At 41.6% G+C, this 16,782-nt stretch overlaps 1 protein-coding gene across 1 annotated transcript in view; it reads right to left on the minus strand.

The window, feature by feature from the left end:
- Positions 1-11,090, minus strand: part of noc2l (NOC2-like nucleolar associated transcriptional repressor) — a 31,794-nt gene extending 20,704 nt beyond the window's left edge. Inside the window, exons 1-11 of the mRNA XM_020506271.2 lie at positions 10,818-11,090; positions 10,175-10,315; positions 9,861-10,047; positions 9,448-9,564; positions 8,971-9,085; positions 8,777-8,867; positions 6,579-6,657; positions 6,245-6,355; positions 5,642-5,755; positions 5,112-5,300; positions 461-600 (exon numbers count right to left, since the gene is read on the minus strand). Of these exons, the coding sequence (XP_020361860.1) occupies positions 461-600; positions 5,112-5,300; positions 5,642-5,755; positions 6,245-6,355; positions 6,579-6,657; positions 8,777-8,867; positions 8,971-9,085; positions 9,448-9,564; positions 9,861-10,047; positions 10,175-10,315; positions 10,818-10,843 (1,310 nt within the window). The 5' untranslated portion in view covers positions 10,844-11,090. The remainder of the gene's footprint in view (positions 1-460; positions 601-5,111; positions 5,301-5,641; positions 5,756-6,244; positions 6,356-6,578; positions 6,658-8,776; positions 8,868-8,970; positions 9,086-9,447; positions 9,565-9,860; positions 10,048-10,174; positions 10,316-10,817) is intronic.
- Positions 11,091-16,782: the final 5,692 nt, after the last annotated feature.

Raw genomic sequence — 16,782 nt, forward strand, 5'->3', positions numbered from 1 at the left:
AGAGTCACAACAGCGGTCAACACTACCACCTGCTGGTGAAAGTGTGAAGTTAAACTTTTTGGTGCAGTTTCACAGAGAGATTAAGCCTAGATATTCTCCATTGAGCATGCTTTTTAGTCTAGGCTTAGTCTGTGTCCGTTGTTATGTTATGTGATTGTATTTCAATTCAAAGACAGATAACCAATAGAAAATCTACAGACCATAGGCTGGTCATATCATGCTAACTAGACATTCTACCCTAACAGAGGGTATACACACTAAAGCACGCGTCATTGTTGATCTATACAACTAGGTGAAAAACAGATGGTTTATGTTATGTTAAACTTTCAGAAAAGAGATGCAGTATTCTCCTTCCCCATAGATCTCTGTGTGATATCCTGGTTGTGTGTTCTACAGTAGCAGAGCCCATGAAACAGTATGATCCCAAGTTAAGCCCATAGGTCTGTGTGCGTGTACCCACTTGATGGTGCCCACTATGACCTGGCACAGTGGGTAGATGAGGGGCTGCAGGACGTCGCTGGGGTGCAGGGTGCTGAGCACACGACACCACAGGTACAGGCAGTGGACAAACTGCCAGTTATACACCGACTGGTACGTCTCCTGCAGGGATCAAAAACACACACACACACACACACCTTAAAGTACATCACATTTAACATCAGCACTGATCTACATGCAATTGCTGGTTGTTTCTAAATTATTACTGGGATACAGTTAGATGAGCAATGGTCTTGACCGGGTATTCCCAAACTGGGGTTCCCCAGGGCTACATTGCTGTCGGGGGTACACCAAATAAAAATGTGATTCAAATTATTTTTTAAATGCATTTTTTTATTCACATTTTCAAACGGGGCTATACATTTAGGTGAGTTCCCCCCCCCCTCGCCTGAGTAGCCTCGTTTCACTGCCAAAAATAAAATGAAACCATCTAGTGTTCAGTGAAATAACAACAATGTCAAATACAGGTAGCCTAGTTAAATAATTAACATTCAATCACATTAACCGTCACGCGCTCACAGTAAACCTTCCCTCTTGCGCAGACATTTAGAAACATGACAATATGAAAAATAAGCCACATGAGTTTTTTGAGCGAGAATAAAGACGACTTTCGAGTAGTAAGACATGTATTAAAGCAACAGATACAACAGATTAATAAGAAGGGGCTAGAAGTGTTTTATATGGTGAGCTACTGAGTGGCTAGGACAGGCAAGCCCCATACTACTGTAGAGGACTTAATTCTTCCTGCTGCCGCAGATACGGCTGGGACAATGCTGGGGGAAAAAGGCCCCCCCAAAAAACTATACAGACAATAACTTCATCAAACAACACTGTTTCACGATGCATCACTGACATGGCAGGAGATGTTTTGAAACAATTACTGCTTCGCATACAAGCCAGTGCGTTACAGCTGGATGAGTCAACAGATGTGCCAGGCCTGCCACAACTCCGGGTATATGGCCGTTATATTTATGGGGGTCAATTAACCTCTTGGGTAGAGGGCAGTATTTTGAAGTTTGGATGACAAACATGCCCAAAGTAAACTGCCTGTTACTCAGGCCCAGAAGTTTCTAAAACTGTTAAAATAATGTCTGAGTATAACAGAACTGATATGGCAGGCGAAAACCAGGGGACAATCAATCCAGGAAGTGGATTTTTTTTGCGATTGAATGTCTGTTATGGGTTAGGGCCCAGATTGCAGTTCCTATGGCTTCCACTAGATGTCAACAGTCTTAGACATGCTTTCAGGCTTGTATTTTGAAAAACAAGGAGTAAAAACACCTTTTGGTCAGAGGACAAAGGATGAATGCAGAGCTGCTTTGCAGACAACCTGAGGATTAATTATAAACATTGTTTGACATGTTTCAACAAACTTTACTGGTACTATTGGGATGTATTCGTCTGCATGTTTTGACCATCCCAGTGGATTACTGAACAAAACGCGCCAACAAAACTGAGGTTTTGGGACATAAAGAGGGACTTTATTGAACAAAACGAACATTTATTGTGTAACAGGGAGTCTTGTTAGTTCAACCATATGAAGATCAAAGGTAAGAGAATAATTTTATCGCCATTTCTGACTTTTGTAACTCCTCTACTTGGCCGGAAAATGTTTGTATGCTTTTGTAAGCGGGGCGCTGTCCTCGGATAATTGCATGGTATGCTCTAGCCGTAAAGCCCTTTTGAAATCTGACACAGCGGCTGGATTAACAAGAAGTTCATCTTTAAACCGATGCATAACACTTGTAATTTTATGAATGTTTAATATGAGTATTTCTGTATTTTCAATTTGGTGCCCTGCAATTTCACCAGATGTTGGCCATCCAGTGCCTGCCCATAAGAAGTTAAGGAAGACATCCTATTCTGAAAACCAGGACAATATGAGAGGACATTTTTTAAAGTACTGGATAGCTTTGTGACATCAAATGGACGTTGGTGGTCAAGATGTGTTGGTATCTGTACTGATGGCGCAAAAGCCATGATAGGGAGACATAGTGGAGTGGTAACGCGCGTGCAATCAGTACACTGCAACATCCACCGAGAGGCTCTTGCTGCCAAGGGAATGCATGACAGCTTGAAAGACGTTTTGGACACTACAGTGAAAATGGTTAACTTTGTTAAAGCAAGGCCCCTGAACTCTCGAGTATTTTCTGCACTATACAAGCGACCATGTAAGACTTTTACAACATAAGGGCAAAGTATAGACACGTTTTTTTGGAATTGAGAGACGAGCTTAAAGTTCTTTAATTTTCACTTGTCTAAGTCTGAGCCCTTGCACGATGACGAGTTTCTCACACGACTGGCCTATCTGGGTGATGTTTTATCTCACCTTAATGATCTGAATCTAGGATTACAGGGACTCTCCGCAACTATATTCAACATGTGGGGTGGGACAAAAACTCGTCATTAATAAGAAGTTGGAGCTCTTTTCATTCTGCATTAACCTCTTGAATCTAGGGGGCAGTATTTTCATTTTTGGAAAAAATAACGTCCCCAAAGTAAACGGCTATTTTGTCAGGACAAGATGCTAGAATATGCATATAATTGACAGCTTAGGATGGAAACTTTAGAGTATTTTCTAAAACTGTAAAAACATTTTCTGTGAGTATAACAGAAATTATATTGCAGGCGAAAGCCTGAGAAAAATCCAAACAGGAAGGGACTCTTATTTAGAAGGCTCTGCGTTCCTATGCGTCCCTATTGAGCAGTGAATGAGATATCAACCAGATTCCTTTTTCTATGGCTTCCCTAATGTGTCTAGTGTCACAATACATCGTTTCAAAATGAGCCTGAACGTCAACATTGCGTCAGTGGTGAGCTGAAGTCTCTCAGAGTGTTTTGTGCGTAAAGGACAAATGCGGCCATTGTTTCTCTCTATCCTACTAAGAAGCCACCAGTCCCGGTTGATATATTATCTAATAGATATTTGAAAAACACCTTGAGGATTGATTATAAACAACGATTGCCATGTTTCTGTCGATATTATGGAGCTAATTTTGAATATTTTTCGGCGTTGTAGTGAACGCAATTTCTGGTCGATTTCTCAGCCAAACGTGAAGAACAAATGGAGCTATTTCGCCTACAAAAATATTATTTTTGGAAAAAAGGAACATTTGCTATCTAACTGGGAGTCTCGTGAGGGAAAACATCTGAAGCTCATCAAAGGTAAACAATTTAATTTGATTTCTGATTTGTGACCAGGTTGCCTGCTGCTAGCTAGTCATAATGCTATGCTAGGCTATCGATAAACTTAAGCAAATGCTTGTCTTGCTTTGGCTGTAAAGCATATTTTGAAAATCTGAGATGACAGGGTGATTAACAAAAGGCTAAGCTGTGTTTCAATATATTTCACGTGTGATTCCATGAATATGAATATTTTCTAGTAATATTTATGTCCGTTGCGTTATGCTAATTAGTGTCAGTTGATGATTACGCTCCTGGGCCCGGGATGGGTAGTATCTAAACAAGAACAACACACAGGTCTACCAATCATTAAATATTTTTTTTGTGTGGAATGGAACTCAAGCTTACGGACAATGTCAAATGTGATATAGCGAAGCACCCGAGTGAGCTGGGTGTGCAATTACGCAGGTACTTTCCCCGAAACGGACGATACAAACAACTGGATTCGTTATCCCTTTCATGCACTGCCTTCAGTTCACATACCGATATCTGAGCAAGAGAGCCTCACTGAAATTGCAACAAGCGGTTCTGTGAAAATGTAATTTAAACAGAAGCCACTGCCAGATTTCTGGATAGGGCTGCGCACAGAGTATCCTGCCTTGGCAAATCGCGCTATTAACACACTGATGCCCTTTGCAACCACGTACCTATGTGGATTCTCAGCCCTCACTAGCATGAAAACTAAATACAGGCACAGACTGTGTGAATTCTTTTTTAAGCCAGACTCTCTCCAATACAACCCAACATTGCAGAGTTATGCACATCCTTTCAAGCACAACCTTCTCATTAACCAGTGGTGAGTTATTCACAATTTTTGATGAACAAATAAGGTTTTATATGTAAAATGGTTTAATAAAGAGCAAAATTATGGATTATTATTATTATTTGTGCCCTGGTCCTATAAGAGCTCTTTGTCACTTCTCACGAGCCGGGTTGTGACAAACTCACACTCATTCTATTGTTTAATTGTTTAAGTATCATAGTGTGTGTGTGTGTGTGTGTGTTAGGCTTACAGTGATGGCAAAAAACATTTGAGAGTGCGCTGGTACGCAGCTGGAGGTTGAATGTTTGAAGGGGTACGGGACTAGAAAAAAAGTTTGGGAACCACTGAGATAGACCAATATTGAAACGCTTAGCTCCGATGTTAGAATATCACAGGCCAGTATAAAAACCTTTATAGGTAACATTATTCCTTCTATTATCATCATCATCATCATCATTAGCTGTACTTCCTGGTGTTCTACAACATAATTGCCTTATACTCATTTCCAACATCCAGGGCCCGAAATTCCCCAGTGCTGATCTAGGGTCAGATTTGCCTTTCAAAACATTATAAAGGGGGCACGTGATGCTAGATCAGCCCTTCTACTTGGAGACACTTAGTGATTTCAGGTCCTAGTGTATGAATGGATGTGCGACTAACTGCTAACCTTCTTCTTCATGGTCATGGCATTCCTCAGGTGGATGGCCAGCTGGCGGATGTAGATGAAGCCGTGCTGGTAGGAGGCCTGTGTGTCCAGCGAGTACATCTCCGTCAGCGTCCGCTGCATGAAGTTGATCATAGGCAGAACGGTGGGCGACGTGAACTTGCAATTCTGCACGTACGAGATGTACATTTGCTGAGGAAAGAAAACGAGGTTAAAGGGTGTCCGAGTTCAGTTAAAAATATATTTTTTTAAATGTTCATTTTGGGGAGTTCCAACAGTTGTGCAGGCAACTTTACACCTTTCACCTTGTACTGCTATGTGCCACCTTTCAGGAATTTTTATGTGCAGACACTTGCCACTAACTGGGAAGCGATATTTGTTTAGCACTTTTAAAGCAGATGTGGAGACATACACCTTACTTACTCACTCCTGACGGGTATTAACTACCGTGGGTCAAATGAATTAAGCATTTTTCACCCGCGATGGTCTCACCTCCCCAGAGGATGGAACAGAGAGAGACATAGAGAACATACCTTGAGGATGGGGTTGAGGTTGGTGTCTTGCTTCTGTCTGCAGATCTTGTTGAGGGCCAGGAAAGCCAGCACGCGGCTCGTCTCCTCCCCGGTGCTCCACTGCTTGATCAGTTGCTAGGGGGAAAAAAGGTGAGAGGTGGACTGTGAGAGCTAGCGTTGGGAATGGAGGACCCAGTTCCCAATAGCAAGGCTACCATTCCAGAGCATAGTGTCGCTGTCGGAAGTCTTGCATCGTTAAAAGCTTTTCAGGAAATGACAAAGACAGTAATATTTGACCATTTATGAAAATACAATTATGAAACATCAGTGCTACTACTTTCAATGAACGTAATAAAAAAAAAACAATACGGGGACAAAATGGAGTTACACGGTTCTGACAGTGGTAATAGGCCATTTCCTAGGAAGGGATCCTCCAGTGCCGCACAACACTGTTTATATACTCAACCGATATTAATGTGGTTTATCTCTGCAGGGTTATCATCCTTTGAACCAAATCATAACGGCTTGACATTACAAAAACATAATTTGCCTAATTCCCCCGATGATCATCAATGCAGTTTGGTCAGCCTACATATAGGTGTTGCTGTGGTAACTGGAAGTCACCTTGAGCAGGTGGCGACACTGTTTGGGGTTACACAGGTAGTAGGGAACCAGCTGGTTGGCGTGCCTCAGAACTGCACTGATGACGGTGGCCTCTGTGAGACATGACAAGAGCTGTGAACAGAGGAGGAGAGTTAAAGTTCCATTTATTTGCTGTTGTAAGTAGAGGTACATCAAATGAAATGTATCTTCGATAAGAGTAAAAATGATAGAAACATTTTAAAAACACTAGGGTACATCCAACACAAGTACTGTATGCAAGAAAAGGGAAAGGTAACAGTGACAATTCAGACAAGAGGGGGAGAAGAGGGAGGATGAAATAAATAGCTGGACAAACCTGAACGATCCCACTGAGATACATCCTGATGTCCACCTGGTACTTCTGCCACTTAGGACTGGAAGATGGAAGCACTGGCCTGAAGATGAGAAAATGAGAGAGGAAAGCCCGAAATTGATAAATGGATTAGAGGTTGACCGATTAATCGGAATGGACGATTAATTAGGGCCGATTTCAAGTTTTCATAACAATCAGAAATGGGTATTTTTGGGTGCCGATTTAGCGTTTTTTTAATATATACCTTTATTTAACTAGGCAAGTCAATTAAGAACACATTCTTACTTTCAATGAAGGCCTACAAACGGTGGGTTAACTGCCTTGTTCAGGGGCAGAACGACAGATTTTCACCTTGTCAGCTCAGGGGATCCAATCTTGCAAACGTACAGTTAACTAGTCCAACGCTATAACCACCTGCCTCTCATTGCACTCCACAAGGAGACTGCCTGTTACGCGAATGCAGTAGAAGCCAAGGTAAGTTGCTAGCTAGCATTAAACTTATCTTATAAAAAAACTATCAAACATAATCACTAGTAAACTACACATGGTTGATGATATTATATGCGTTGCATATAATCGATGCAAAGCTGGGGGATGATTTAACAAAAGTGCATTTGCGAAAAAAGAACTATCGTTGGACGACTGTACTTAACCATAAACACCAATGCCTTTCTTAAAATCAATACTCAGAAGTATATATTTTTAAACCTGCATATTTAGCTAAAACATATCCAGGTTAGCAGGCAATATAAACCAGGTGAAATTGGGCCACTTTTCTTGAATTCATTGCAAACAGAGTCAGGGTTTATGCAACAGTTTGGGCAGCCAGGCTCATTGCAAACTACTTTGCCAGAATTTTACGTAATTATGACGTAACATTGAAGGTTGTGCAATGTAACAAGAATATTTAGACTTAGGGATGCCACCAGTTTGACAAAATACCGAACGGTTCTGTATTTAACTGAAATAATACATGTTTTGTTTTCGAAATGATTGTTTCCGGATTTAACCATTTAATGACCAAAGGCTCGTATTTCTGTGTGTTACTATGTTATAATTAAGTCTATGATTTGTTAGAGCAGTCTGACTGAGCGATGGTAGGCAGCAGCAGGCTCGTAAGCATTCATTCAAACAGCACTTTTGTGCGTTTTGCCAGCAGCTCTTCGCAAGCACAGCGCCGTTTGACTTCAAGCCTATCAGCCAAATGGCTGGTGTAAACGATGTGAAATGGCTAGCTAGTTAGCGGGGTTCAACCGTCACGCGCGCTGAGACTTGGAGTAGTTATTCCCCGCGGCTCTTGTGGAGCGATGGGTAACGCTGCTTCAAGTGTGGCTGTTGTCGATGTGTGCCTGGTTCGAGCCCAGGTAGGGGCGAGGAGAGGGACGGAAGTTATACTGTTACACTGGCAATACTATAGTGCCTACAAGAACATCCAATAGTCAAAGGTATATGAAATACAAATGGTAGAGAGAAATAGTCCTATAATTCCTATAATAACTACAACCTAAAACCTCTTACCTTGGAATATTGAAGTCTCATGTTAAAAGGAACCACCAACATTCATGTTTCATATGTTCTCAGCAAGGAACTCAAACATTAGCTTTTTTACATGACACATATTGTACTTTTACTTCTCCAACACTTTGTTTTTGCATTATTTAAACCAAATTGAACATATTTATTTATTTGAGGCTAAATGGATTTTTATTGATGTATTATATTAAGTTAAAATAAGTGTTCATTCAGTATTGTTGTAATTGTCATTATTACAAATAATTGTTAAAAAATATATATATAAATATTTTTTTCTTCATATAAATCGGCCGTTTAATAGGTATCGGCTTTTTTGGGGTCCTCCAATAATCTATATCAGCGTTGAAAAATCATAATCGGTCTACCTCTAAAATGGATACACCTAAAACAAATTAAATCACTTTGGCACAAATAATAAAATAAATTGGCTCGTTGGTTAATCGGGGTAGCAATTTTTCTATTCAAAACTAAGCATCAGGGGTCATTTCAAGTGTATTACATTTGAATCATTATCGTTGTTCGTGGAAGTCAGAAATGCTCCTACATTCTGCAGGTTATCTAAAATAATAAATGTTGTGCTACTTTCAACCAACAAGTGCATATCAAAATAGAAAAACTATTCAAAATGGTTAAAGCTTATGTAAAGAAGAAAGGTCTCCATTTATTACTTCTTCTGGTCTTTATCTGGCTTTAGGTTGAGCATCCTCTGCAGAGCCACGTACACGTCTCGGATACAGAACAGGACCAAGGCGTTGAACACTATTGGAAAACACACACACACACCACAAATTATATCATCGTCCTTGGGGCTAAAGTATGTTGACACTACTAAATACACACTCATGGAGGGTATGATCCCTACCTGAACTGTCGGCCACTTTGTATCGACACGGATCTCCCCCTTCTCCTTTGGTGGTCGCCACGGCAGCCTTGAAGGCCTGTGTGATCTCTCTGAAGAGGCGAGGTGTAGGCTCATCCTGAAGACAAAGGGATGGGAGGCAAGAAAAGACACAAGAATGAAGGGCAAAAGCACTGGTATTGTGGTAGAGTAGAAACAAAAGCCTCTTGACCTCATATAATAATATGTTTTTCCTTTCTAATTAATGCTGCCTGGTAGGCATAGTTTTTTAATCACAACACTCATGGGACGGTAGTTAACCCAGAGGTTTGAGAGGTGGAAGATGGGACAAAGCCCTATTCTATTTGCAGAGACAAAATATGCATCAAATGTTGGTTATTGAAAACCGGCATAGTCTGTTTACAATGACTACACCCAAAGCCTGGTAGAGGAAAAAGGCTGAGGTCTATGCTCGGTGGATAGTCTGTAGGTAAGTCTTACCTTGATTGCGGCTTGCCACTCGTCAACCATTTTCTCTGTGACTTTGATGGCCTCTGCTGTCTTCTTGGATTTCTTGGTGGACTCTCCTTGTTCCTCATCATCATCAGAACTGGCCTCCTACAGTCACACATAACCTTAAAGTTAACATTCTGAAAAATGTAAATGGCATTATAGAGACAAAGAAAACATGCTAAGGAATATAAATTAACGAATACATGTGGAGTGTAAAATCCACATCCCCTCAAATTGGACATTTACAAGTGTAAAATTAGATGTTCCTCTCTAATGCTGCTGGTTTAGTCAAGCATAGGCTACCCTTTTAGATCAGGAATCTCACTCTATAGTCACTCTATACATAATTTGATTTACGGTTTCAGATCATTAAACATTTGTCAAAATCAAAGCCCTGGTACCTCCAGTTGTTTGGGCAGCGTGTGGTACTTCCGCTCTTCCTCATCCTCGGAGCTGTCGGTGTCGTCAAAGTTGAGCAGGGTCTGGTCGTTCTTCTGCAAAAACTTATAGAACTCTGGATCTTTACTTTTTAGCCTTGACAGCGAGTCTTTGTGCTGAGAAGCCTTGCCTTTCTTTTTGTCATCACCCCTGCAAGACAGGACATACTCATTTATTAAATAACATTCGACCAGGTGACCTGGGAGGACATTTGTATTTTTAGGGTATACTAAAGTATCTGGGGCAGACACTGACTGAAGAAGTGAGAAACACTTACTTGTCTTGAGCTGCGGATTGCCCTGCTTTCTTCTTCGATTTCTGTCCATTCCGGGTAGGAGTGTCATCCTCAGAATCAGCCTCACCTGCCGAGTCAAAGCCAGATAGCAGGAACTCGTCCACACTGAGGTCCTCCAACTTCCTGCAACATAGAAACAATAAACAGCCAATTTAGCAAACATTAAGATATTTAATAACAAAGTCAAATATCAGTTACTTAGCTATATTTAAACAAGCTAGCGAGTTTAATCAGATACGTTACAAGTCTCTCTGCAGTGACAATGATGGCGAGTAAAGTTAGTTTAGTTGGCTAAATTAGCTAGTTAGTTGGATCCGTTTAACAGTACATTTCAATAAACCATGCCAAAACAAACTTGAAAACTGAACAGGGGAAGTAACATGTTGATCACTCAACTAACTTGGTTAGCGAGCATGCCAACCATTTCTAACCAAGCAAACTAGCTAACTATTAGCAAAGGCTAACGATTATTTAAAGTGCGCGATCAACTCCACTTTTAACATTCCAAGGCAAATAAAGAATGACACAAAACACTAGACATGTACAATATACAAAGAAACTCGCTACATTGTTATTTCATAGAACAAATGTGTTCAGTACCCATATTTCAATGTGAGCAACTTACCTTTTGATTTTCTGTTTTCCTGCCATGCTGGATCAAAAACGTGACTACCAATTCTGTTCCCACAATGCAATGGTGTTAGTCTGTAGGGGCGTTCCAGCTCGTCTTTTTTTTTATGTCGCGCTGCACACCAGCGTCAAAATTGCTCGAGACAGATGGTTTGATGACCATACACTCAAGATTAATTTACCTGTGACCTGAAGAGTTTGTGAAAAGAAAGACAGTTCTGGTGGGCAGGAGATGCTGGTGCAAACACTGATCGTCACAGCGGAGCTCTGTGTGACTCCGATGAGTCTATCGCACACATGTACAGGTGGCCACGCTCCTGTTGAAAAGACAATGGCGCGATATGTAATTATGGGATATAACATATGTGTGGTCTACCCTGAGTACAAGATCAAATGGTAACAGAGGTGGTTTGGTGACCACACTTGGGTTATATTATTATACCTTGCATCAGTTGCCTGCTTTGACCTGGAGAGTTGTATTGACTGCTCCCCCAGTCGATACATTTATATTTCTTCAAGGTGGGCCTATTTAAGTACTGTCCCTTGTATGTGAATTTCAGTTTGGAGTCCCGTAGGTGAAATTTGGGCATGCCACGGTAACCATTTAATTGGGCCGATGTAAATTGTTGGTCGTCTTGTGTGGGGGAAACTGTCCTGGTGTCAGGAGGCTCGGATGTATTAATATTCAGGTATAGTTTAGCAGGTTTATGCGCTCCTCTGCCATGAAATCCGGGTTTGCAACCCACTGGTCGTTCACATTGTTTGTATCGTATGAATGTGGTTTTTGAGGCATTAAATGATTACCCAGTCATTGAGATTGATAATCTGCGTAGGGTGACAACAAAACGACCTCGAACGTCACCATTCTGACGCATGTTATGTGACGTTACAACTAAAATGTGTTAGCAAATCCAGTAGATTTTGCAGAGGTTATTAATCAAAATATATTTTGTATTCAGTTTCTCAATCGTTATCATGAGCAATAGCACAACATGTATCAGTTTACTTTCTGTGTTTTTTTTTTGTTGCAAAATATAAATACGGGTTTAAAATGCACATAGCTAACGTTAACTAGTTTCCCCTTTCAGGCGAAGTAACGTTACTTTTCGGTGTCATTTGTGTGTGCAGCGATATACTGTAACCTTATAGATAAAACGCATTGCTTTGATGCGACATGGGATGTTGAAGTTATTAACAATTCAAGACTCATAAATTGAATCTCTTACATGCTGCACTTTTTGGACTACACCATATTGTTGGGTTAGCGAGTAACTGCAAAAGGTTACGAATAGAAATACATTTGTGCTGTCCTTGCGACACAGACGACAGCTGGTGAGTCTTGATTGCAAGCTAACTAGCTGAATCCCAACATCGCCATGTAATTTGTCAAGGCCGCCGGTGTCTCGCTAGCTAGGTAAGAAGATAGCTATTGCAGCAATATCGATGCTACTTATGCTTTAGCCACAGATGAAAGGAGAAACCTTTAGCTAGCCATCTGGAAGACTGTAGTCTAGTTTCTTTAATGTTAATCTCGTGGTAAACCAGACTCGTTTCTGTTGGAACTTGATCTTGACAAATCGGATATATCGGATCGGACGTCCTGATTGCGTCACTGGTCTATCGAAGTTCTTGTCTGTCTAGACCGGTGGTGTTCAAAGTTGGGGTCGCGGGGGAAGTGCAGTGGGGTCAGCGAAACAAAAAATAGTACATCTTATTTTATGGGACAATATACAAACGTTTTTGAGAAAGATGAATTCGAAAAATAAAATTTTATTCAGTCATTTGTTTTATTGTTTTAAATAGGTAAGTAAAGAAATAAAACAACAGTAAAAAGACAGTGGAAAATAACAGTAGCGAGGCTATATTCCGACACCGGTTAGTCAGGCTGATTGAGGTAGTATGTGCATGTAGAAATGATTAAAGTGAATATGCATATATGATGAACAGAGAGTTGCAGTAGCATAATAGAGTGGTTGGTGAGACACTGCAGATAGCCCGGTAGTACATCTTGGTTGGCACTGGTTGGTCTGGCCACTTGAAGTAGTATGTACATTTTTTTAAACCTTTATTTAACTAGGCAAGTCAGTTAAGAACAAATTCTTATTTTCAATGACGGCCTAGGAACAGTGGGTTAACTGCCTGTTGAGGGGCAGAACGACAGATTTGTACCTTGTCAGCTCAGGGATTTGAACTTACAACCTTTTGGGTTACTAGTCCAACGCTCTAACCACTAGGCTACCCTGCTGCCCCAATGAATGTAAAGTTAAAGTGACTATGCATATATGATAAACAGAGAGTTGCAGCAGTGTAAAAGGGGTTGGGGGGCCACACAATGCAAATAGTCTGGGGTAGCCATTTGATTACCTGTTCAGGAGTCTTATAGCTTGGAGGTAAAAACTGTTGAGAAGCCTTTTTGTCCTAGACTTGGCACTCCGGTACCACTTGCCATGCGGTAGTAGAGAGAACAGTCTATGACAATTTTTAGGGCCTTCCTCTGACACCGCCTGGTGTAGAGGTCCTGGATGGTAGGCATCTTAGCCCCAGTGATGTACTGGGCCGTACGCACAACCCTCTGTAGTGCCTTGCGGTCAGAGGCTGAGTAATTGGCGTACCAGGCAGTGATGCAACAGGTCAGGATGCTCTCGATGTTGCAGCTGTAGAACCTTTTGAGGATCTCAGGACCCATGCCAAATCCTTTTAGTTTCCTGAGGGGGAATAGGCTTTGTCGTGCCCTCTTCACGACTGTCTTGGTGTGTTTGGACTATCCATGTTTGTTGTTGATGTGGACACCAAGGAACTTGAAGTTCTGAACCTGCTCCACTAAAGCCCTGTCGTTGAGAATGGGGGCGTGCCCGGTCCTCCTTTTCCTGTAGTCCACAATCATCTCCTTAGTCTTGGTTATGTTGAGGGATAGGTTGTTATTCTGGCACCACCCGGCCAGGTCTCTGACCTCCTCCCTATAGGCTGTCTTGTCCTTGTCTGTGATGAGGCCTACCACCGCAAACTTAATAATGGTGTTGGAGTTGTGCCTGGCCATGCAGTCGTGGGTGAACAGGGACTACAGGAGGGGACTGAGCACGCAGGTAAAATATATGTTTATGTACCAATTTTATGGTTATTAGATGGTTGGAAAGGTTTATGGTTATTAGATTTGGGGTAGGGTGGGGTCGCAAGAAATTCTTGCTGAAAAAATGGTGTATACAGAAATTCTTCCGGAAAAGACTGGGTCCCCACTGAAAAAGTTTCAATACCACTGGACTTGTTAGAGGAAGATCATTTGCTGGAGGTTATGTTTTGTGATAATGTTATGTGCCTTCTTGAGTGGCCAGAAGGTCCACAGTAGCCTCCCAGTGAGCAACATTATATTAAAAAGACTTCTAAAAGTCGTCTTTTATAGAAGTTTCAAGTTGTATTAGTCATACACATGGTATACACAAACCAACAAATTGCTTACTTGCAGGTTCCTTCTCAACAATCCAACAACAATGATAAATAATACAAGATAAGAATACGGACATAAAATGGCTCAGTAGAATAGAATAAACATTTTAGTATAATACAGGAAGGCACAATTTATAGTTACATGTGTTTTGGGGATATGTATTTTCCAGATGTTGAAAATGTGTATTTTACAGATGTTGAAATTTCATATTTTGTTGGTCATTGTTTCTATGGCCAAATTTTAACCGTACATCAAATCAAATTTATTTATATAGCCCTTCGTACATCAGCTGATATCTCAAAGTGCTGTACAGAAACCCAGCCTAAAACCCCAAACAGCAAGCAATGCAGGTGTAGAAGCACGGTGGCTAGGAAAAACTCCCTAGAAAGGCCAAAACCTAGGAAGAAACCTAGAGAGGAACCAGGCTATGTGGGGTGGCCAGTCCTCTTCTGGCTGTGCCGGGTGGAGATTATAACAGAACATGGCCAAGATGTTCAAATGTTCATAAATGATCAACATGTTCGAATAATAAGAAGGCAGAACAGTTGAAACTGGAGCAGCAGCACGGCCAGGTAGACTGGAGACAGCAAGGAGTCATCATGTCAGGTAATCCTGGGGCATGGTCCTAGGGCTCAGGTCCTCCGAGAGAGAGAAGGAGAGAATTAGAGAACGCACACTTAGATTCACACAGGACACCGAATAGGACAGGAGAAGTACTCTAGATATAACAAACTGACCCCAGCCCCCCGACACATAAACTACTGCAGCATAAATACTGGAGGCTGAGACAGGAGGGGTCAGGAGACACTGTGGACCCATCCGAGGACACCCCCGGACAGGGCCAAACAGGAAGGATATAACCCCACCCACTTTGCCAAAGCACAGCCCCCACACCACTAGAGGGATATCTTCAACCACCAACTTACCATCCTGAGACAAGGCTGAGTATAGCCCACAAAGATCTCCACCACGGCACAACCCAAGGGGGGGGCGCCAACCCAGACAGGATGACCACAACAGTGAATCAACCCACTCAGGTGACGCACCCCCTCCAGGGACGGCATGAGAGAGCCCCAGCAAGCCAGTGACTCAGCCCCTGTAATAGGGTTAGAGGCAGAGAATCCCAGTGGAAAGAGGGGAGCCGGCCAGGCAGAGACAGCAAGGGCGGTTCGTTGCTCCAGAGCCTTTCCGTTCACCTTCCCACTCCTGGGCCAGACTACACTCAATCATATGACCCACTGAAGAGATGAGTCTTCAGTAAAGACTTAAAGGTTGAGACCGAGTTTGTGTCTCTGACATGGGTAGGCAGACCGTTCCATAAAAATTGAGCTCTATAGGAGAAAGCCCTGCCTCCAGCTGTTTGCTTAGAAATTCTAGGGACAATTAGGAGGCCTGCGTCTTGTGACCGTAGCGTACGTGTAGGTATGTACGGCAGGACCAAATCAGAGAGATAGGTAGGAGCAAGCCCATGTAATGCTTTGTAGGTTAGCAGTAAAACCTTGAAATCAGCCCTTGCTTTGACAGGAAGCCAGTGTAGAGAGGCTAGCACTGGAGTAATATGATCAAATTTTTTGGTTCTAGTCAGGATTCTAGCAGCCGTATTTAGCACCAACTGAAGTTTATTTTGTGCTTTATCCGGGTAGCCGGAAAGTAGAGCATTGCAGTAGTCTAACCTAGAAGTGACAAAAGCATGGATACATTTTTCTGCATCATTACATACATTCACATATCTCTACATGTCAATGAAGAAAGCATTATCACAAAAAAAATCACAATTCCAATAAAATAGGAAAATGCAGCAAACTGAAGATTGCAGTATGGACTATTTATTATTGCTTGTTTTAGAACTGGCAGTGACCATGTTCAAAGTTTTCAGACCAACAGGGGGAAAAAATACTTTTATAACATTCTCAGTAACTGTTACAGAAACGTTTTTCTCGCTATGACTGTGATCTGTGGTTGTTTATCTACCTTAGTTGAATACACTGACTGTAATTCACTCTGGATAAGAGCATCTGCTGTAAATGTAAATTAACTCTTGCAAAGCCAGCTGGATATTATTCTAATGAGCTCCATCACCCAAACAAGACCACATTTGGTTGGACCGGACCAAATCTGAACCAATCATAGAAGTCTATTTCACAAGTTTGAACTGCACAGTAGAGTTTAGTTCAGTACAGTACAGAACAGTTTATTTTGGTAGAGTACAGAACAGTACAGTAGGGTATTGTACAATATAGTATATTATATTGTACTTTACTCATACTGTACTCATCTGTATTGTACTGAGCTATACTGTACTCTTCTGTATTGAACTATACTTTGCTCTACTGTACTGTACTCTGCTGTGCTCTATTGCAAGGTTTCCTAAACTTGGTCCTGGGGCCCACTCTGGGTGCACATTTTGTTTTTTGCCCTAGCACTACACAGCTGATTCAATTAACCAACTAATCATCAAGCATTGATTATTTGAAAAAGCTGTGTAATGCTAGGGCAAAAACTGCTCCACTGTACTTTG

Source organism: Oncorhynchus kisutch, linkage group LG17 (genome assembly GCF_002021735.2).
Source record: "Oncorhynchus kisutch isolate 150728-3 linkage group LG17, Okis_V2, whole genome shotgun sequence".
Lineage (NCBI taxonomy): Eukaryota > Metazoa > Chordata > Actinopteri > Salmoniformes > Salmonidae > Oncorhynchus > Oncorhynchus kisutch.